This window comes from Protopterus annectens, chromosome 16.part0, assembly GCF_019279795.1.
Source record: "Protopterus annectens isolate FY-2018-M chromosome 16.part0, PAN1.0, whole genome shotgun sequence".
Lineage (NCBI taxonomy): Eukaryota > Metazoa > Chordata > Ceratodontiformes > Protopteridae > Protopterus > Protopterus annectens.
This window is the reverse complement of record NC_056750.1, coordinates 426,815,539-426,839,821: the sequence shown is the minus strand read 5'-3', so window position 1 is coordinate 426,839,821 and position 24,283 is coordinate 426,815,539. Positions and strand designations below refer to the sequence as shown.

The 24,283-nt window shown below is 39.2% G+C and overlaps 1 protein-coding gene across 2 annotated transcripts in view; it reads right to left on the bottom strand.

Annotated features, from left to right (window-relative positions):
• The window catches only part of GAPVD1 (GTPase activating protein and VPS9 domains 1), a 3,238,556-nt gene that overhangs the window by 1,552,843 nt on the left and 1,661,430 nt on the right, over positions 1-24,283 (bottom strand). Inside the window, exon 11 of one of the 2 annotated variants that reach the window (XM_044058337.1) lies at positions 6,851-6,991. The exons of the other annotated variant lie outside the window; for it this stretch is intronic. Within the exon in view, the coding sequence (XP_043914272.1) occupies positions 6,851-6,991 (141 nt within the window). The remainder of the gene's footprint in view (positions 1-6,850; positions 6,992-24,283) is intronic. 2 annotated transcript variants of the gene reach the window in all.

Sequence of the window (24,283 nt, the reverse complement as noted above, 5' to 3'; positions counted from 1 at the left end):
TGCTGTAAGAACAGGTTGCATTACGGTTAGTACGAACGCTAGTACATTCATTAATACAGTTAAAAATGGCTGCATTACTGTGGGTACAAATGCTAGTACTTTTGCTAATATATTTGTTTACTGCGACCTTGTCTCCAGTTGGAGACCTGCACTGTTCAAACAATCTGTTTTCGTAGTTATCTGATGACTGATTTTCATTGGTTATCGCCTTTATGGCATCATAACTGTTCAGTCTACCCCTGCCTGTATCATGCACACTCCTTACTCTGCATTCATTTGTGCGACTAAATTCTAGTGAGCCATTTGGGATTGTACAGTTACTATACACAATAGAGTCATTAAATTCGTGGGAGTCATTAAACACAGTTGAGCTTTCAATGTCATTTGTATTTTGTGGAACACCCTGCACTGTGTCCTCGTTACTGTTACGCTGCTGATTAAGCGTGCGTATGCTATCGTTTGTATGCAGGTCCCTTGTGGCATTAAAGTTTAAGGTATCAAAGGGACTGTAATTAATAATTGCACCATTACTGAAAGCTCTGGGATTCTGTGCACTTGGCACTGCTGTGTTTGTTGTTACAGTACCTGTATTGTTGTGCGCATCCGTTGTTCTGGTCGCTGCTATTAGGAGGGTTGAGCTGTTAACTCCTGCCGTCTCTGGGCTTGCCTCGTGGTTGAGGGAGTCGTGTTCCGATAACATTGCGTTGTCTGCCTTGGCTTTCGAGTGGCAGATGTGTCGCAGGTTTAATTTCCGGCAGTAGAGTTTGAGATCCAGAATCACCTCTCTTTTAGTGGCCCTTTGTGAGGGGATGAAATTCAGCCCTTTGTTTAGAAGGGCTTCTGTGGCTGCTTTTACCGGATATTTTGAGAGGTTATAGACCGCTTCAGTAGTGGTAACTGCTTTGTTTAATAGGGCTGGTTTCTTGTTGCTCTGGTTGTCGACCGAGTTATTGGTCTGTAGTAAGTCATCCCCCTGCCCCTTCCTCTGCCTCTCCCTCTGTTCCTCTGGGAGGCTCTCGCATTGTTCGGGTAGCTCTGGGCATTGTCTGTGACCTGCCCTAAAAAATGCTGCTCATTAGCAGGTCTTGGGGGTGCTGGGGGGGCTTGCTCTGGTTGCAATCCTTGGCCTTGCGCTGCCTGTTGTGGTGTTGTTTGCAGTGGCCTGGGTCTGCCGTTTGGTGCGGGCGTCTGGTGGGTATCTTGGGTGCCGTTCGGCTCTCCGCTGTTGTTGTTTCCCGTCCTTCTCGGTGCTGTGTGGGGCGCCTCGTTGATCCTTGTCGTTTGCCCCTGATGTTGTGCTTGCCTTTGTTCTGCTCTGCTTCTTGTATTATCTCGGGGGCCGTCGTGTTGGGCAGCAGTTGATGTTTTCGGCTCATTTATTCCTCTGTATTGTGTCGGTCGTGCCTTGGTTTTGTTGAGCGGGTATGCTGTTTTGTCCTGGTACTGGCCCAAGTCTCTCTCTAGCTTCTTCTTTTTCCTTTTTGTGATCTGGTCAGTGAGTTTCGCTAGCCTGTTATTGAGATATTGGAGCTCTGTTTTGACTGTACGGAAGCTGGGGTGTTGGCTTATGGTATCGTATATCCCATTGATTTGTTGTAGGTCTTCTTGTTTGCTCTGGTTAAAGTCTATAATTACTTTAATAGCTTGTAGGCCCGCTTCGTTGTAGATATTGCATAGCATGGTGTAGGTGTCTCCTGCTTCGTTGAGACCATTGGGGAATTTGTAAATCCTCAGGCCTTTGGGGACTATCTTTTTTGCTATGCATGTTTCCAGGTAAAAGTTGTCCAGCATGATCTTTTTGTGCTTTGTGAGCAGATTATCTAGTTTGTGTGCCAAAAACCGGCAGTCGCTGTCGGTGATCCTTGGTTCATTGGGCGGCCTGCTTCTGTCTTGTTTGGGGTTGGAGGCTGGGTTCCCCTCACGTTCATGTTCGAAGTCTGTGAACGGGTTTGAGTCTCTCTGATCTAGTAGTTTGAGCAGGTTGGGTCCGTCGTTTGTGCCCACTGTATTTAACTCCCCTGGCTCTCCCTTATCTCCTCTGTCTCCATAGCTTGTCAGTGTTATTGGGTGCACCTGGAGTTCTTGGTGTCCTTGGTGATTCTCTCTTCGGTCCAGTAGTTGATTGAGTAGGGTGGGCATGTCATTCAGACCCGCTGTTTTTGCCATAGAAGGCTCTCCTTTGTCTCCTCTGTCTCCGTTGCTTGTCGGTGGCCTGGGGCGAACTTGGAGTCCCAGGTTTTTGATGATGCTGTCTGCAAGCGCCGGGGACTGGGACAGTGCCCTCGCTAGAGGTGTCAAGTCCTCCGGGATACTGTAGGTAGACAGGTCTAATAAATCTTGACTCTGTGCTCCTTCTGTCGCGCCGTTTGCTCCTTCCATGGCCAGGTAGCTGGGAATAAAACTTATACAAAACGTATTGCTACTACCAGGAAAATGAAACTTATACTTTGTGGTGAGGCCTGGGTGGCCTGTCTGGAGCAAAGAAAATCTATGGGTTACCTTTAGTTCATCTAACGGCCACAACATCGAAATCCACTGCATCGACATGGCATAACATCAAAACCAGGAGAGCCGATGTTCTCCACACTGTAACTGTTTGGCCATCCAGAACTCGAAATCTACCATTTAAACAAACACACAGATGTGGGCGGCTACTCCCCCCACACCCCCCCTTACTTAAAAATTCCAACTCCAAGAAAGCACTACCGTGCGGGTATGGGGCAAAGTTCATGTTGATGGCCAAATGGTTACTTACTGTGTGGGGAATTTCGGCTCTCCAGGTTTCGATGTTATGCTGTGTCGATGCAGTGGATTTCGATGTTGTGGCCGTTCGATGAACTAAAGGTAACCTATATAGATATATATGGGTCTCCTTCAGTCGATCGAATGTTTACAATTTCGAACCACATATGGTCGAGACCATATGCTCGAACTTGTAAAGGTTTGATCGGACTGAATGGAGATCTCCGTACAGAGTGGAAAGGGAAGATTTCCCATTTCTGCAATGTAGTGCGATCTCGGAGTTGGTATATTTAAGTACGGGGGGGTGGGGGACGCAGGGGGCCTGCTACAGACATTTAGTTTCGTTTTTTTTTTTGTTTTATGTGTTTTTATTTCAGTGTTCAAACTTTTACATGTTCGAACATATGGTCTCGGCCACATGTGGTTCGAACTTGTAAAAGTTGGCTCTACTTAAGTAGATCCATATATATATATATATATATATATATATATATATATATATATATATATATATATAAAACTATATACATATAGATAGACATAACTATAAACATGTGTATATATATGTATATATATATATATATATATATATATATATATATATATAAAACATCATACATTGCTTAGAATAATGTCAAGTATGTTTACTATTATTTAAGTAAATAAAAAAAAAAAGAATGGGTGTGTCAATTTAGGAAAGTTATTTTATGACTGGTTGGAAACGAGGGGTAGGGGTGCCTCACCTGATTGCGTATCGTAATGCGACTGATTATAAAAGTTTCCTTGCTTTTAAGAATTACTATCTGATGAAATTTCTTAATTTCGGAGACGAAAGCGGTTATTTTTTGTGTGTCTTTTTAAACATTACATATTAACCTACATTTTTTACTATTAGTGGATTGAATTGAATCGTTTGTATTTTGCTTGGTCTGTGTGGTTATTGCAAATTCGTACACATTGTGTCTGGAGTTTGTTGAAGAGTTAGGATGTATCTGGGGGGGACACAGAAGGGAAAAATATAACTAGAGAGTATAGAGTTCCGAGGAAAGCTATGAAAATATTTTGTATGGAATTTGTGAATGCGATAATAGAAACTGACAGAATTTACATATTATTCTCCAAGGTACAATTAATGGGCTACACTACATAGAAATTATATTTCATAAGAACTTGTGCATTTAATTGAAAGCTTCAACACATCTACAGTAACTATTTCATATCATGCACCAATAAAAAAATAAGATAAAAATACACGCTAATAAAGTAAAAATAGATACTGGAGCTTTCTAACCTACCTGTTAAAGGGAGAGGAATTTAAGGAACAGGTAATGGAAATTATCTTAGAGTTCTTAAGAAGATAGTACTTTCTTCAGTAGTTATAGATAGTAAGTGGGATAAAATGTAGATAGCATTTGAAAATGGCAGAAATAAAAAAGAGATATGGTTAAGAAGCAATAGGAAATACGTAGAGGGGCTGACAAATGCCTAAGTATCGTGGAATAAGAACCTCACAGAACAAGAGGAGGAGAAAAAGCAGAGTGTTTAAAGAGAAAATAAAAGTATATGGATGAGTTTAGAAAGATTTATATTTAGCAACTATTTTTTGAGCACAAAAACTTTTAGCACAACAACTTCAGCAACAGAAAGTAGAAAGGGTTGTCACCAAACTTAAAAAGCCTATGACAAGAAAAATAACCCCAAGTCCTGTAAAAGTATTTGAGATATTTCGTAAATTTTATGACAACCTGTATAAAGCAGAGAAATGTGGAAATGAAGAAAGAGCATAAATGGAACTATTTATGAAAGTCTTAAGTATGTCAAAGACTAGAGGCAGATGAGGTTCAACAACTGACAGTTAAGACAGAAGGGGATGAGATACAAATGGTGATATATAATCAATCTGCAGGAACAGATGGCATTCCTGTGGAAGTTTGGAAGTTAGGAGGGAAACTGATACAGATCTGGAAACTTTTGTTTAACAGTACTTTAAAGGGAGGGGAAGTACCAACATCTTGGAAGAAAGTTGTGGTGGATGCAATACCTAAAAAAGGTAAAGACCCATCAGACTCAGCTTCAAATAAACCCATTTCAATTTTAAACCATGACTATAGTGTTTAGATCTATACTAGCTAAACGAATGGCAAAGGTGTTGCAAAACTTGATATATATGGATCAATGTGGCTTTGTGGAGGGTAGGCAAACATTTGACAAAACGATGATCCAGAGGGAAGCCAAATTCTGCTGTTGGTGGCTCTTAATGCAGAGAAAGCTGGCTTTTATGAGTAGGGCAATGGAAGCTTTTGCATTCCCTGATACAATAAGAATTAGGAAGATATATGAAGGATCAGAGGCAAGAATTGAAGTGGGAGGGTTCCTCTCTGATAAGTTGTGTCTGAACACGAAAAACAGGCAGGGGTTGTCCTCTTTCCCCTTTCATATTTCCTTTACATTTAGAGTGACTGGCAAAGAAAATAAGGGACTCAGAAATTCAGGGATATAATTGGTATGGTAATCTAGAACATTTGGCTTTATTTACAGATGATGATATTTTGTACATGATAGATCCAAAACAGGACATCTCAGTGTTCTGGAACATTTTGAGACAGTTTCAAATCTTTTCAGAACATAACACTAACTAAGATAAAGACTACAACTGTAAAATATGTACCCACATATGAATTAGTTCAGCAATACCCATATTTAAGATGAAGTACTTAGGAGGATGGATTAAAAAGCCTTCTGTTGTGGCAGCTAAAGATATATGGGAACAGACTAAATAAAAGATAATATAAAACAGAGAAACTGGAAGCTCGTTTATGGATATGGATAATAAGATACAAACAGTGAAAATGTTTTAGTCCTTTTAGTTTTATACATAGTTCAGGCATATTTTTATAAACCAGAGGAGACGTTGTGGACAATAATTAATAAAGAGCTGAAGGAATTTATCTGGGAGAAAAAAAGGGCAAGGGTTACTGGAGATAATTTGATCCTTGCAACAGAGCAATGTGGTTTAGGATTACCTGATTTGAAGGGATGTTTTATAGCTACACAGTTAAGGCTCATAAACATAACACAAGTAGAAATGTAAAAAAACAAACTGGGTGAGAGTGGTAACCCAATTAACAAGTAAATCATTTAATTTTATAATTTCCACACGAACAATGTACAGTCCAACAAAATGTTCACACGAACCACCAAAGTTACGAAGCACAGTAAATAGCAAATTTTGTATGGAAATTATCAAATTAAATTATTTACTCCACTGGAGTCCTTCATTTCTGCTGCTGTTTCAGGTGCCTTTTGAGTGGTTTTTGATTTTTACAAGTAAAAATGTATAATTCAAAGTGGAAAAGGATAGTGATAAAGCAGGGAGAATTTCAACAAATAAGCAGTGTGTGTGTGTGTATGTGTGATTTTGAAGCAGAACCTTAAGGAGAATAACAGACATTCAGAATATCACATTCATAAAGTAGCAGAAAGTATTCTAAGAACTAAGCTAACACAAAAATGGAGAAAGGAGATTTTGCCAACAGGATTGACTGGAACTAGAGGTACTGAAAAAGTGAAAGAGGAGGCTGGAATTTACTGGAAAGATCTGGCAAAGGATCCAAGGAATTGGAAGCAAATAACTAGAGAGGGAAAGGTAACAGAATGGGATGAGACCAAGAAGACATTTTGTCTGAGGCTAGAGACAAGTCTTCCCTAACAGGAATTAATATCAGAGTATAGGACAAAGAGAAGGGGATAGGGAAATCCTATGTGAAAGATTTGCTCTGGTAGAGTTTTTAGTTGAATCCTGAATAGAAGAATGGAGATATATATATATATATATATATCAGTATGATGCTACACTCCATGTTGTTTTCTACTGCACATTTGACAAAGTGCAAGAAGGATGAATTCACTCTATACCAGCATAAGTTTAGACGGAGGGAAAAAAGGAGACAAAAGAAACTGGAATATTTAGTTTAAAGTAACTTCAATAAAAACATAAAAACAAATGGCTGTTCAAGAGTTGTGCTCTTGTCTTTGTAAAGTACAAGGCTGAATTGCAAGCTTAACTGTTAACACAGTAACTGAACACACTGTTTCTCAAATCCCCAACCTGAGTCACTGGGCAGCACCTCCACACTCCATGCTTCACTTGTAGTCTCTGATATTGTTGATCCTGTGCAAGGATCAAGCAGCATTGATCCAGAACCTGGCAGACACAAAAGGCTCCCAAGCATATTCTCAGCAGTGGCACCTGAAAAAAAATTAAAGGCAGTGTAAGGTGTTAATGTTCAAATTCCTCATCAGCTTACTACTGGAGTCAGAGGTCACACATTTTCTGAACTAAAGAAATTTTAAAAAGTTGCTTTACAGCTCTACAAGTCAAGGTGTCAGGATCTTTGCTGTTCTGCACAAGTAATCTTAGTGATATGTGAAGACATAACTAAATGAAGACTGTAATACAAATAATTACACCAGTAATTTAAATAAGCATCTATAATAAAGGTACCTAAGCTATTACATTCTAAAAAAATGTGCTCCAATTAGACTGGTAGTTAATATAAGTTATCAAAAGATTTGCTTTGTATTTTAAATTAACCTGTCTCTGTTCTCTTTCATGCTATCTAAACCATAAAACAGTATAATCAATGTTGACTAATGGCACCTTCTGCACAATTTTGCCCAGCTGGGTGATGTCTTCTTAGTATAAGAACTCAATCAATACCCACTCAGTTCAACCGTAGAGGTCAGGATCTCCAGTTCGCTAATACAAAATTCAGATGTTGCACAAACAACCATCCTTTTCTCTGCTTAATCTCTCATCAACCATAAATGTGCTTGAGGAATAAATCACTGTCCTGGTCCACCAAGCACTCCCACACTCCTCTCCTTCCCTTAACTATAAGAGTTCTTAGTCTACATTGTGATCCATGCACTCCCTCTTTAAATAAACTGTATTCTTTGCCCTCTCCAACCTTGCAAATGACATGGTCCCTTATGTCAACTAATTTTGCCCATCTATTCCTCCCCTTCTCAGTCATTCCTAAACAACCAATATTATGGTACCACAATATCACATTTCTTTTGTCACTGGCTCATCTTTCTGTTATAACAGGAAAGTCAGTCCTCATATCTTCTGCATCACTACTTGCAGCAATAACATCTTCCGTCCTAGATTCTTACCAATGCAGAGTAATGCTACCTTTTCATGGTCCAAATCACTCTTATTTCTTTATGTTTTGTATACATTTTCTTAACCAAACTAGTGTCTAATTACCTAGTATTTATTCTTTCATGGAACTCCTTTCAATTATAAATAATGGAAATAAGGTAAAAAGGGAGAAGGGTAATAATACCCACTGTGATGGGGCAATTGCAATTGAAGAGGAAAATTAATACAAGAACGGTTGATTTGTGGCAATGAGAGGTTGACTGGTAGGGAAGGAGGGTAACACTGGCATGTATTTATATTCCGCCTAAAACTACTATTATGGAGTTTAAGATAATTTTCACCAGGGAAAATTACTTATAGGTGGGGACTAGAACCTGATTTACGATTGTGAGACTGTATCAGGTGGACATAGAATGGAAAATACAATAAAAGAGGGTAGATTTCTGAAGAAGTGTCTGTCAATATCTGGAATGGCAGGAATTCAAGACATAATTTACATATTTCCCCAAGGTACAATAACTGGGCTACACTGGATAAAAATTATATTTCATAGGACCAAAGACATTTAATTGAAAACATTGAAACACGTCCAGTAACTATTTCAGATCATGCACCAATAAAGCCTAAAATAAAGATGCAGGGTAAAAGTAAAAATGAGATACTGGTTCTTCCCTACTCATCTGTTAAAAGAAAGGGATACAAGGAAAGGGTGGTGGAAATGATTTAAGATTAGGGAATATAGATTTTTTCAGAAAGGATATCTAGGGAGTAGACAAAAATAAAGATGGAGCTTTAAAATATGGTAGAAATAAAAGGGAGAGAGATACGTGAAAGAATTAATGGGAATAATTTTGAAATGTTGTCAAAGGATGACATATTGAAGGGGAATCTTGCAGAGTAAGAGGGGGATCACCTGTTAACTGCTAAAGGGAAAATAAGTGACCAACTGGATAATATGTATGAGTTTAAAAAGACTGGTGTTAAGCAAGTACTTTTGATAACTCCAGAACACCAACTCTTAGCACAATGTCTTACACAATAGAAAGCAAAAAGGGTTGCTGTCGAAATTAGGGAGTCTACAATAAGAAAAACAACCAGAGAGCCTATACAGGCACTCGAGATATTTCAGAAATTCTACAAAAATTATTAGAAAAACCAAGAATAGTCACAAATGGAATTATTTATGGAAGACTTAACTATGCTAAGGTTACAGGAAGATGAGGCTCAATAATTAATAGCAAAGTCAGGAAGGGAAGTTAGCAGAGAAGGTAAGCCAGGTTTTGCTTAACAATATTTTAAAGGGGGCAGAGCCTGCAACTTGGAAGAAAGGTGAGGTGGCTGTATTACCCAAAGAGAGTAAAGACCCTTCAGACCCAACTCCATATAGACCAATTTCAACTTCAACAAATGTTTATAAATTATGCGTACACTAGCTAAGAAATGGCAAAGGTGTACCCAATAGTGATAATCAATGTGGTTTCATGGTGGGAAGGCAAATGTTTTGACAATATTAATAGAAGAATCGTGATCCAGTGGGAGGCAGAGATTATGAAAACGCTGTTATTGTTGGTGGACATTGAGGTAGAGACAGCATTTGATAGAGTCAGGTAGGATGTTGCCTGTGCATCCCCCCAAGCTAAAAATAGCAGAAAATTTCAACAATCATGTTATATAATCCATCACCTCTGTGATAAAAAAAAAAAAAAATAAATTGTGATACCAAAACCCCAAAAGAATCCTACCTTCACTTAGAACACTTCTTTCTAAAAACTTGTCTCCACCCAATCAGTAAAACGACTCCTCCTCAAACTGAAAACTACCGCCCTCACCACACACAGCCTCCCACCAGAATATCTAACAGCAGCTGCAGATGCCATTGTCTACACCATAATCCCTTTAACAAATAGGGATATCAACGATTATTATTACAATCATCTGGGAAAAAACATACATTAGGCCACTTCATAAAGGAGACTCATCTAATGGCAATACTAACTTTATACCAATCACTATACTACTTGTATATCCACAATTCTAGAAAAATGCATTCAAGATCAGTTACTTAACTCTCACTACCAATAAACTTATTTCTTATAAACATCATGGCTTTCGACAAAACCACAGTACCACCACAGCCTTAATACAATTCTGCAATTCCATCAACGAGAGCAGAAACTCTGGCAATCTGATCTCCTCACTGTTTCTTGATATATCTAAGGCATTCAAGACAGTCTCACACAAACTACTACTACGCAGACTGTCTTTTTTAGGTCCCTCCTTCACCTCTCTCTCACTTGGTTTGAAAGCTACCCATCAGACAGATACCAAAAGTGGCTAAGTAAATATTTCTCCTTCCAGCCTGTCATAGTTGGTGTACAAGTTTTCACACTTGAATTGCAATTATTCATTGTGTTTATAAAACAGCTTGCAAACAGAAGCCATTCGACAAAAATGAACATGCTGATGATTCCACAATAGTATGCTCTGCCTCTACCTTGCATAAATTGCAGGAAATGGCCCAAGAATCCTTCACATCAATTGCAAGCTGGCTAAATAAAACTCACAAGAAGTACTGAACTCCAAAATACAAGCTGCTGCTCTTTACTCCAAATCATATTCACAAAGTAAAGACCAGTTTATCATATCATCCAACAATACAAAGATTGAATGTGTACCTCACACACTAAACTTCTGGGGCACTGCAATACACGTGAGAACATGAAATTTGACAACCACATTCCAAAAGCAGTCCAAAAGAACACGCCAAAAGTTTGGTCTCTTGTATAGGGCCAAATATATCTTACACACAAAGACAATGAAACAGTTGCAAAAACCTATTTACTTCCCATGCTATTACCTGCTTCCCAAATCTTTACAAACCTACTGGCACTGCAGAGAAAGTACAGTTGTGTACCTACCATAAATGTAGATGTTCGAGTGTATTTACTGTTGCAGTCATTACAGTTGGGTTATCCTGCTGGCAGGCTACCCAGAGTCGGCCTGAATTCCAAAGTCTAGGTCCGGCGTCGGTTGTTGTCGCCTCCTCCCTGACGTCAGTGCGCCAGGGGTATAAAAGATGCAGCTGACGCCATTTTCTTCAGTTTTTCTTGCCCCAGACGTCAGGTGCCCCCCATAAGGGTAGGCTAAGAATATGTAAATAAAGCATGCATGCACCAAAGTAAAATATTCCTTCATCTACAAGCAAATACACCACAGAGGTTGTATAGAATAGAGAAGTAGAGATAAGTTCCAGCAAAGATACAGGGGATGGTGGGTGGGTAACCTGGACTGCAACAGTGAATACACTCGAACATCTACATTTATGGTAGGTACACAATGTACTATGTTCATCGTGTTTCACTGTTGCAGTCATTACAGTTGGGTTGAATCCCAAAGCTAAGGTTGGGAGGCTGGAGCTAAATAGGATTAGGAGCGGCTATGAGGCCCTGCAGAACTGCAGTGGCAAAGCCTGCCCTGGATTTAGAGTAGAGTGGTAAGTGATAGGCTGCTGAAGTGGCTGCTGCTCTGGTTGAATGTGGCCTAATGGCCTTAGGCACTGATTTGCCATGTTGTGAATAGCAGAAATGAATGCAGTGGCCTATCCACTTCGAAATTGTCTGCTTTGAGATAGCCTTTCCTTGTGATCCTGCAGCATATGCCACTAGTAATTGTTCAGTCTTTCTGAAAGCTTTGGTTCTGTCCAAGTAGAAGCGCAGCTGTCCGTGTATGTCCAAAGAATGCAGAAGTTTCTCACCCTTATTCTGTGGGTTAGGATAAAAGGTAAGTGAATAGTTCGGTTAAGGGCCACACTGGACACCACCTTAGGCATAAATGTCGGGTTTGTCCTCAGAGAAACCCTATCTGGATGGAAAATGATAAAAGGTTCCACAGCCATGAGTGCCTGTAGCTCTGAGACTCGTCTTGCAGAGGTTATTGCTAGGAGCAGAGCTGTTTTCCAAGATAAAACACATATCAGCTGTAGCGGCTGGCTCAAAAGGAGGCAGAGTGAGTTTTTCCAAGACATAATTGAGGTCCCATGCAGGTATTGGTAATCTCCTTGGAGGCCTTAAGTTTTCGGCTCCTCTGAGGTACTGCCTTAGTAAAGGATGGGAAAAAATAGGTGGCTCTGTATTGTAATGAGCTGAAATGGCAAAGGCATGAATCTTAATTGATGAAAAGGATAGGCCTTTGTCCAGCATCTCAGTTAAGTATTGCAAAATTTGAGGAATATTTGGTACAATCGTGTCAATCCCTTGTGCCTGGTTTCAAGCACAGAATCTCTTCCATTTTTCAGCATAAGATTTTCTGGTACTGGGACTCCTGTTCTCCAAAATAACATCCATCACCATTTTAGAAAGAGGGGTGTTTTGAATGACTACATTATCCGCCATGCTGCCAGATTTAAGGTCTTGAGTTGGCTGTGCAGGATCGGATTGTTTTGTTGGGATAGTAAGTGAGGAATTTGAGGTAATGTCCAGGCTGGGTATTGAGACAGGTTCCTTAGGATTGGGTACCAGTGCTGGCGGGGCCAGTCGGGGGCAATCAATATAATTTTTGGCTTCTCTTGTCTGACCTTTAGAAGTACCTTGGGGAGGAGGGCAGTGGAGGAAAGGCATATACTGTTAAGTTTTTCCAGATGAAGGACAGAGCATCCACTTTCCATGCTTGCTTATGATAAGTCCTTGTGCAGAATCTCTGTAGATGGCAGTTGTGAGGGGAGGCAAATAGATCTATGTCCGGGCATCCCCATTTCCTTATTATCATGCTGAAGACTTGCGGATCCAATTTCCACTCGTGGGGATCCAAGAGGTTTCTGCTTAGTTCGTCTGCCGGAGTATTTATCTTTTCTGGCAGGAATTGTGCCTGCAGATGTACTTGGTAAGTCAATGCTGTGTCCCACAAAGTCATGGCTAGTCTGCAAAGGGGATAGGAATGAGTGCCTTTCTGCTTGTTTATGTACCACATGACTGTGGTATTGTCTGTCTTTATCAGTAGTTGTCCCGGATGAAGTTGATCCTTGAAGGCTGTCAGGGCATTCTGAACAGCTAGCATCTCTTTTTGATTGATATGTAGATGCATTTGGCTTGCGGACCATGTGACTTGAATACATCTTCCTGCCATGTGGGCCCCCCAGGCATAATCTGATGCATCTGTTGTTAATGTCTGCCTGGCTGTAGGTAAAGTGAATGGCTGTCCCTTGTTGTGGTGACAGGCCTTTGCCCACCATCGAAACTCCTGTTGCAGGCAGGGAATGAGGATAATTGTTTCCAGGCTGTGGCAATGTTGAGCCCAAACACTTTTTAGATACTATTAAAGTTTCCTCATATGCAGTCTTGCATATGGAATTAGCAGAATGCAGGATGCCATGAAGCCCAAAGTCTGCAGAATTTTTCTTGCAGATAACTGGGCCTTTGTTGCCAACAGTTTGAAATAAGTAGTCAGTTGCCTTTGTCTGGCGTGAGATAAGCCATCGGGGCAGTTGTATTTAATCTTGCACCCAGGAATATTATCTCTTGAGAGGGTACTAGTTTTGATTTCTTTTCGTTTACTGTGTACCCTAGGCATGTTAGTAATCTTTTTACAAACGCCAGATGCTGTAGTAGAATGTCCTTGTTCTCTGCTTGAATGAGGCAGTTGTCCAGGTAAGGATATATTTGTATTCCTCTTAGTCTGCAGAATGCAATTACTGGAGCCAGGCATTTTGTGAAGACCCTTGGCACAGTAGATAAGCCAAAGGGCAGTGCAGAGAATTGATAGTGCATTGAGCCAGCTATGAATCTGAGGTATCTTCCGCATGACTGATTGGGACATGCAGGTATGCCTCTTTTAGGTCTAAAGTCACAAGCCAAGTCTTCTTGCCCAGCATGGGCAGAAGCTGCTGCAGAGTCAACATTCTGAATTTTGGAATATCCAGTATGTGTTTAGAATAGATAGGTCCAGTATTGGTCTCTTGGCTTTGTCCTTTTTGGGCACCAAGAACAGTCTTGAGTAAAATCCTTGTCCCTGCTCTTGCTCTGGTACTTGCTGAATGGCCCTCATATGTCCATGAGGCATGAAATTTGCTTTTGTGCCTCTGCCCATTGATTTTTTGGCAGGTTTGGCAAACCATGTGCCCTTGGCAGGGTATGAAAGCGAAACTTGTAGCCTTGTGACACTATGTTCAAGACCCATTTGTCCTGGGTTATTATGTGCCAGTTTTGATGAAAAAGTGCCAGTTTTCCCCCTAAAAGTGCTGCCAGAAGATAAGTGCTTGGCGCAGGTAGGGGGAAGTCATTGGGACCGTTTCCTGTACGGCTATGATTTGTCTTCTCCGCTTTTGGAGGTAGAAGCACCCCAATGTTTAGACCTGTATGTGCCTTGGGGCTGGGACCTGCCTCTAGTGTGTCTGTATCTGCCCCTTTGTGGCCTGTCTGACACTGGAAAGGACCAATTCTTTGTAGGTCAGTGTCTGCTAAATCTTGGAGGCTGTACCTGTTTGAAATCCTTGACTGTTTGCATAGATTTTGCTTTGTCTTCCATTTTCTTCAATAGCTCCTCTACTTTAACACCAAACAAGGTAGCATGCTGTAATGGAGCATCTAATAATTTTGCTTTAACATGACCAGGCAGATTCTGTTCCTTTAACCAAGCATGCCTCCTGATGACAGAACCCGTAACAGTGGCCCTGCAGGAGGCCTACAGAGAATCAAAACCACATTGCAAAGTATGCTTTCCAACTTGTTCAGCTGCATGCAATAAATCCTGCATTTCTTTGTTTTCTGCACATTCAGAATTCAACATTTTCTGTTTAAGCAGTGACATACTATATTGCTGATATTTAAGCATATGAAACTGACAAATTAAAGCCCTTATAGCCAAGGTAGCAGAAGTGTAAATCTTTTTTCCCCATCTGTCCAGTGCCCTAGAATCCCTGTCAGAGGGGGGTAGGGTTTTTTGCACTGGAAGCCTTGACCCCTTTGGGACCCTGAAAGATAGTTTCTGGGTGAGCAGCAGAGTTTTTAAAAAGAAATTTATGTGAATCAGGAGCCCTGTAGTATCTCTGTCTGGCTTAACAGGAGCTGGAGGCAAGGAGTCGGGAGTCAGACTGGACTCTGAAAAAACATCATCTACAATGTCTAACACAGGAGGAACAGCAAGAGGCCTGTGCTGAGGCAGTAGAAGGAAGTCTCTGAGCCTTTTCTTAGATTTTGAATAATCTTGGCTCTCCCAATGGAAATGCTCCCTCATGGTATGCAGAGTTTCCCCAAAAGAATAATCCTTAGGAGGAGAGGCTGAAGGGATAGATTCTTCAGCATCAGAATCCTCATAGGGAGGAAGAGAGTATTCCTGATCAGAAGAGGAATCAGATGAAATGGAAACCTGATCTGAAGATTCATATTCTGTTTCTTGCCTAGGCCTCTTATCAGGAGGGGGATGGGAAACCCTGATCCAAGTAATTAGGTCTTCGGCCATTTTGAGCATCTGTTTTTTAGGCATGGAGGCCTGTCCATGGTGCTGCTGTACTTGTTTCTTTGTCTTTAAAGGTGCTTTAGGCTTTGCTTTTGAAGCTGAAGTCGGTTTTACATATAATTGTGTAGGCCTGAAAACACCCTCAGAAGCCGATGACTGCTCAGCGGCTCCAGGCCCATCTGAGGGAATAGTAATACCTTGAGTTTCCAGTGGCCTAGTCTGCTCCACGTGGGAGTCGGTAGTGGCCTGCGGCTCTAAAGTAGCAGGCGTCAGGGGCTGCGAAAGCGCCTCACTGAGAACCGTCGACTGGCTTAAAAGAAGCCTCGTCAGTTTTGGACCTTGGATGCTTGTCCTTTTCTTTTTCCTTGCGTTTCTTGTGAATTGCGGTAGTCGGATGGCTATTCGACATTTTGTAATTAGATCTTCTGCCAAAACAGTGAAATGCAAAATCATACTGACGCTTAATAGTGCGTTGGTTAAATCTAGCACAGAACCGACAATTAGCAACATCGTGGTCAGGGCCTAGGCAAGGAATACAGTAGGAATGAAAGTCCTTATGAGGTATTTGCTTCCCACAAGAAATACAATTATTAACTTTTTCTGACATCGGTCTGGAGCAAGAAAAAAGTTTCCCCAATGGGGTACTTAGCTTTTGATGAAGACTTCTGATCTGAAAATTGAACACGAAAATCTCATGAGTCGGCCGACCGGCACTTGCGAACTGCTTTTGCTTCGGGCACCGCGTGGCAAGAAAGACTGAAGAAAATGGCATCGGCTGCATCTTTTATACCCCTGGCGCACTGACGTCAGGGAGGAGGTGACAGTAACCGACGCCGGACCTAGAGTTTGGAATTCAGGCCGACTGCGGGTAGCCTGCCAGCAGGATAACCCAACTGTAATGACTGCAACAGTGTAACACGATGAACATCAATACTTGAGCAATGCTAAAATAAAATCGCAACACTTGCTAATAACTCCTCCTACCATAATCAGTACTATCAAGCCCTCAAACTGCTAACGGGGTTGGAACTATCTAACACTATTCACCAATCTCAGCTTTTAGTTAGACATAATCTAATACATAATATAGATAAGTATCCTGCATTTGAATCCATAACCAGGCATTATAACTAAAGTAGAAACTTATTTTTTGCAAAATAAATATTTTCTTCCTATAAGGAAATCACAAAACACAGCAGGCGATGCTCTCTACTCTAGCTAAGTCTCCAGACATAGAATTTGATCCCTCCCCAACAACTATAAACCTTTAAACAGAGCTCAAAGACCATCTAATGCAATCCTGGATCTGCCAATGCTCATGACAACCATATCACACATGGGTAGATGCAACATAGAAAGTAATGCAATCTACTCTTAACATGGAAAGAAATACAATGCATTTATATTTCCTGCCAAGTACATGATCAGTGACTCAAATGCTGTTCGCACAGACTTTCGTTGTGACTTCTGTTATTATACTCATATTTGCAACCTTTACATGATGTGTATTACTACATCTCTTATGTACATGTAATCTATATACTCTTTGTTATATCTTTATTGTTATATACTTAGTGTATATAACATTTTTTTATGTGGAGCTTTTCTCCCTGTGTCACTGGTGAAAAGGAGTTCTCATACCCAGTCAGACTTTCCCGGTCAAGAAATGCAAAATAAGTAAAATGTATGAGTACAGAAATAGCAGCATCTGCATTCCCTGATAAAATAACAGTGTTAATAAGGGTCAGAGATGAGAATTAAAATGGGAAAGTTTATCTCTAAGAAATCTGAGTTTGAATAGAGGAATCAAGCAAGGATGGCTTCTTTTATTTGTTTTACATTTAGAACTATTATCAAACAAAAACAGACTCAAACTCAAGGATTTAACTAGGAAAGTCAGTAAGCTCTACTTGCACATAATTGTTTAATCCAGAAAAAGAAATGTTGGTATTGTAGCACATTGCAGTATCGAGTCTTTTCAGGATTATAAAAGAAATTAAGATAAAGCAGTAAAGTATATACCCAAACATAAGGACATAAGATGTTCTGATGAAATATTTAGCTATATGGATTTATAAGGCATTTTATTGTGGCAACTAAGGATATTTTGGAAGAGACTAAACAAAAGATAGCAGAAAAACTGAGAAAGCTTTGAGCTCTTGATTTTGAACAGGGACTGTGACAGTAAGACACAAGCAGTAAAGATGTTTATCCCCCTACAGTTTTACATACAGGTCCAGAGATATTTTAACAACCATATGAGAAGTTGTGGATGAGAATTAATAGATTCAAAGGAATTTACTCTGGAGGCGAACAGGGCAAAAGTTATGAGGGATAAGTTGATTCTCTTTAAAGATCACAGTGGTTTAAAACTACCCAGATTTAAATCAAACAGTAGCTTTTAAATAAAAGAGGAAAAATAATGACGAAATAGGGGTTGGGTTCAAGAAACAAGGAGATACTAGGATTTTGGATGCAGATCCTTACGGAAAACCATATAGATTATTATAAATAAAAGGTAGCAGAAAGTACTCTAAAAACTGAGTCAAGGATGTAATGTTAACACAAAAGGAGACTTTACTAATGCGTATGACCAAGAGTAGGACTGCAGAAAACAAACAAGAAGTGTTGGAATTTACTGGAGTGAATTAGTCTCTATCTAAAAGGACATCTATCTTCCATCTGGAAGCAATTTTACACCCTTCCAATACACAAAGGAGGAAACTCCATAGACATAACTAATTTTAGACCCATAGCCATACTCTCACCACTCTCCAAAATTCTGGAAAAATGTATACACAATCAAGTCTTACACTACCTTCTGCAAGAAAATCTACTCACACCTACCCAACATGGCTTTTGTCCCATGCACAGCACTACAACAGCTCTCCTGTCTTTCCTAAACACTATCACTAGCTAAAGACGGTAACAAACTTATTTCCCGTCTCTTCATTGACCTCTCTAAAGCCTTTGATACAGTCTCTCATAAACTTCTTCTACTTAAACTAGCAAACATACACTTCTCTCCATTCACCATATCTTGGTTTAACAGCTATATCTCTGACAGACTCCAATCAGTCAAACGGCTCTCAGCTTTCTCCCTTCTTCTTCCTGTTAAAACAGGTCTTCCACAAGGCTCCATCCTTGGGCCACTTCTTTTTAACATCTTTACCAACATTCTCTACTCTTCATGTCCTGGATCCTCACTGATACAATATGCAGATGATGCTACACATCACTATTGCTGAATCACCAACTCAACTAAAATCAGAGACACAGTCCTCTTTTAACTCTGTAGAAAACTGGCTATCTGAAAAACTTATCCTTAATCCAAAGAAAACTAAATTACTACTCTTTCTCCCTAAAAACCTTAACCACATAAAGTCTTCCTTCTCCATACTGTCACAAAATAATACTCAAATACAGGTGGACACCAGTAAAAAAACTCTTAGGTGTTACTATTGATGACACACTAACCTTTGATTTACACGTCAATAATTGTATCCGAAAAACACATCTCAAGCTAGAAACAAAAAATATCTTACCAAAACAGCAAAACTAACCCTTTCAAATGCCTACCTCTTACCCACTTTACTTTATAGCTCCCAAATTCTCACCAGACTCAACACTGGACTACTAAACAAGTTAGAAACAACTTACAGGATTGTCAGATTTGCTGCCCAAAATTCTTACAAGTCCCATCACTCTCTCTCACTAAAAGAACTAAAGTGGCTAGAATTACCTAACCTACTTCGGTATAATCAGTTTCAGATTATTCATTCCATTCTCTACAAACCCTCTTTCTGTCCAACTATCTCACTTCTAATCTCTCATTACCTACCCTCTAGATTACTCCGCAGTTCTGAACAAGGCCTACTAAAAATCTACAAACCAAGGACCAAAATGGGTCACCTAGTCTATAGCTTTAACACTTCCAAGGCCTAGAATAGCCTACCACTAGATATAAGATCCCTTGAACAAGCCAATCAATTCAAAACCACTACAAAGAAATACCTTCATGAAAAATGGACTTGCCAATGTAATTATCCCCTGTAAACGCTCCCCTATAACCTTCGACTTCTCTTCTCTCTTCCTTCCCTTCAATAAACAAACTTACTACTTTATCTTCTTCTCTTGGTACATCTCTGTACAAATATAACTAGTAAAATATTTCAGCTATGTAACTATTGCACTATTATGTATATAATACGTAATTATGAATGTATCCCGCTGATGAATGTATTTCTATGTATTTCACTTGTCACAGTTTATGTATGACACTGTAGTGCAATAATGTGCGATACTGATGAGTGTAATGTGTAGCACTATAATGCAGTAATCTGTGGTACTGATGAATATATTTCTATATGTAGTCAATATGTAAAATTTCTATTTTCTGTTGGGGATTTTCTCCTCGGGACTCCGCTGAAAATGGGCATTTGTAGCCCAGTCGGACAAACCCGGTCAACAAATAAAAAATAAATAAATACTCTTATATTTTTGGCAAAGACTGAAAACTTTGCCAGACATTTTCAAATACTATGTTCCCAGTGTGCGGTTGTGCTGCATATCAGCAGTACCCACACTTAAAAGAATGTTCACAGACTTTAAAAGCAGTCTAGTTCAATCTGTAAACACTGCATTTCAAGGCTCAATCTGAGATATTTGAATTCATATCTTCAATTTAGCAAATTCTTTTTTTAAATGCCTTTATTGAACCATCACTTGCGACATAAGCAAATTTACATTTATATGAAAGTAATCAAGTTTATAATTACAAACATTATACATCATGTATATTGTTCTAAACAATATAATCAATCCAACACCACATAAACTGTTCAATTCCTGCCTTCTCTTAAAACTCACTCTTCCTCCCAAGCATTTTTCTGCATGTATTGTTCTCACAATTTCAAGTTTTTCTTTTACTCATACCCTTGTCTTAAGATCCCACTTCCTGTTCTTTTACTTCTGTTGTAATATTCACTACTTCACGTATAGTTTGTTTAGATTTTGATTACCATTTCCTAGTAAATGCTTTCTTGGCAGCCATCAGAATTAAACTTAACAAGGCCTTACTATGTCTAGGCATTCCCTTAGTTACAATATTTCTGACAGAGTATTCCTTGAAGGCTTTGCCGAGGTGCTAGAGAGAATAAAGTTTGTTTCTGATTTTATTTGTTTTTGAGTGGTTCCTGCCAGCGGTTGTTCTTTAGTTACACTTGTCTGCTTGCCCAGTATTCCTTATAAAATACACTGTAGGGAATTTATAAAGTTTGCTAATTCATTAAACTGAAAATATATGCTCCCAAGTAACTTTTTCCTCCCCATTACACTTTCAGTGCTTGCCAGCAATCTGAGGCCTCTTAGGGGTATAAAAGTACCTAAGCAAACACTTACACGCAAAAATACTTAAGCCCTCCCATTGTTTCATTGTGAATTGCTTACCTAACCGCTCTTAACAATCTTTTCTGAACTCCTCTGACCGATTCCTCTAGTTATCATGCAATATTTTATATGCCCTACTAATTATCCAATCTTTTAATGGCAACTTCTGTTCTAGATTCAACAAAAAACTCAATCAATGCAGTTCTTTCATTCTGGATTCCCCTATCACTTTCTCCATGCCTATAGTATGACATCAGTCCCTGATAGGGAAGGCAATCTCTAGCCTGTAGTCCAAAAGTCTTCTTGGCCTTTTCTCATTCTATTGCCTTTCACTCTCTAATAATTTGTTCTTTGACAGCTGCCTCCAGTAAATTCCAGCTCCCTCCTGCCAAACTTCTGTACCCCTAATTATAGTCATCCATATTGGCAGAATCTTTCTTCATTCCCGTATTGGCTTCATTTTGAGTATACTTTCTTCTATTTTAAGAATATAAGAATTTATTACTTTCTCCAAATCTTTTGGGTTTCTAATACCACGACGGGAATGGACCCCATTCCTAAGCAAGTACAATTAAAGTTCATGAAATTAGTATTGTTTCAATCTTTGATGTCAGCCAAAAGTGATCTTTGCAGCACCTGCAATGTGCCTAGTAATGACTCCTCCTGCAATTCGTACATGGTTACAAGTATCAGTAACATATTTAAATACAATTGTACATTCTTTTTTATAAGACCCACTATATCCAGTTTTCTAGCATCTATCTTTTGAACTGTTGGTAATGGATAATCCCATGTGATGTAAACATCATTTCCTATGATGCTCTGCGGCTCATGTTTCCAGTGTTTTTTCAGCCACTTCAATACCATAATGTTTGCACAATCCCCTGTGCAACAATCTTGCCACATTATGCCTTTCAGTATGCAGTCATCCTACCATTAGTATGTCACAACCAGCAACGAGGAGTGCGACTGTTCCCAATTCAGTTTCACAAAACCTACATTTGTCTGTTTTGACCACATGTTCAATGGATTATATAAACCAACATGTATACAGCCCAATATCTTGGGCCGCCAATATTAAGCTTTCAATCTCTTGGTTTGAATTTGCCTCTCCATAACCATTCCTGCGTTAGCTCCTGATCAACATGAAGTTCTTCCAGAAGGTTTCTATACTTGCAACTATATTTATGCATTTTCCACATTTCTTGCCTTCTCATCTGATCCATCACCTTATATACTTTATTTGTTTTTTGACACATTCAGTTGCTGCCTGATTTAAATCTACTTCTGGTTTGATTTCCATTCCTGCTTGATGCCAACATGCTTCTGCTAGACTAAGAAGTGAAGCCAGCTTAGATTTATTCTCCTCATGTTTCAAAGTTTTTACTACGTTCGGGTCTTGTGAGGTCAGCAGATATGTATGCAGTCCCACGACTGCAGATCTATACATATAATCAGTTTCAAGGAGGCCCATCCCTCCTTCGGAATGGGGAATATATAAATCTTGGTATGCACTGATTTTATAAATAAAATATTTGGTGAGCATGAAGCATCCTTCTTTTCCCATCTTATCTATCCAACACGTTTTGGGGCCAGTCAATCACTCCAAAACTGTAAGTTAGGACAGGAAGAGCAAATTGGTTTATAGCTTGGATTTTGTTCCTAGATGTCAACGCTGTTTTCAGGATTAATTTAAGTCTTCTAAAGTATTCCTTACTAAGTTTTATTCGCATTTGTTCATGTTGATCAGTTCCAAAATATTTATACAATCCCTCTTGCTCAAGTTCTTTTATATCACATTCTTGTCCCAAACTGATGTTTTCCTGGTGCTGCAGTTTTCATGCTTTAAATGCTGCCTTTGCACATTTATCAAGACCAAATGACATACTTAAATCATCTGAAAAAGTTTTGACAACTTGCAGTTGTACTTTAAGTCCCTCATCTGATGAGCTAGAGAGTTTCAAACCATCAACAAAGAGAAGATGAGAAGTCTTCACACTTTGTTGTTTTCTAGGAGCCAAATTATAGCCATGGCCTAAGCTGTTAAGTAGACAGCTTAATGGGTTATGGGCAAGACAGAATAGCAACAGTGACAGAGAATCACCCTGAAATATCCCTCTTGGAATTTTTATCCTTGGGATAATAATTTGTCCTTTATCATGCCTTATTTGCAAAGTGGTCTGCCACTGTTTCATGGTCACTGTAATGTAGTCATTTTTAAGCACTCTTTTAATCATGAACGTGGGATACTATTAAATGCTTTTTTGTAGTCAATCCATGCTACACTAAGATTCTTCCCCTTTTTACAGTTCTCCACTATGGCTTTATTTACCAACAAATGATCCTTTGTTCCATATGACTTTCTTTTATTGCCCTTTTGTTCTACTGCCATAATTTAGTTTTCTTCTAAATGACTATAAACGCTATCGGCATCAATTCCAGTGTATAGTTTTTACGTCATCGGAATGCCAAGTTATTGGTCTATAATTTTTAAGGTAGCTTGCAGGTTTCACTCTTAAGTAGGAACACTTTTTCCTGTTAGGCAGGTTGGTGTCTGTTCGGGTGTGCATATAAATAGTTTTAACTCATGGCTAAATCTTCATGCAAAGATGTTAATACTTTTAGCCAAAAGTTATGTACTGCATCTGGGCTTGGGGTTTTCCAATTAGAGGCTTTTCTTAACTTTGCTTCAATCTCTCTGGGTGATGCTTTATCCCATTTCATATCCTGTACCTTTAAATTTCTTATTCTTTTACTACTTCTATCCATTTACCATCTTTGTTATGTTCCACTGGATCTTCATACATACTTATCCAAAATGTATCTATTTCTTCTTTTTTTGCAGTCTTTCAATTCCTTTTACCTCATTTCCCAATTCTCTATAAAAATTTTTTGGGTCATCAATAAATTGCTTATTTTGTACTTTTCCTTTATATTTTTCTGCATATCTTCTACGTTTTTCCACCTGTGCTGAGATTTTTAATTTATTTGGGATACTGCATGATAGATCCTTATCTGTTCTAATACTGTGCATTGCTTTTATCACGTCTATCCTCCTTAGTACTTTTGTTGATCTGCTCCCTCTTCTATATTCCTCTAACAGTCATACTTCTTAATTGCTTTATAGTTTTTTCTTTTTGATACTTCCATGATGATATATGATTTCTCACCTTCCTTTCCCTCACTACCCTGTGTTCTTGTGGTAGAACTTCATCAGTTATTAATTTAGCTGCACAGTAATGTATCCCGTTTACTTCTGTCATATTGCATGGATCTCTATGGACAGTCCTAATTACTCTGTTCATTTGATTCATCAAATGTCTGGCTTTTTTGAGTTTTATTGACCTTCTGCAGCCTATTTCTTTCATTGATCTTAACATGTCTGTCTATTAAATCAAGCAACTCTTCTCAAGTAATTTTCTTAAAAATTGAGGGCACATTTTTTGTTTTCCACTTCCTGTGGGCATTCTATAGAAAGTTCTGTAGCATCTTCCTGTGATACCTGTTGCTCTGTCATATGGGAACTCACAGGCCTAT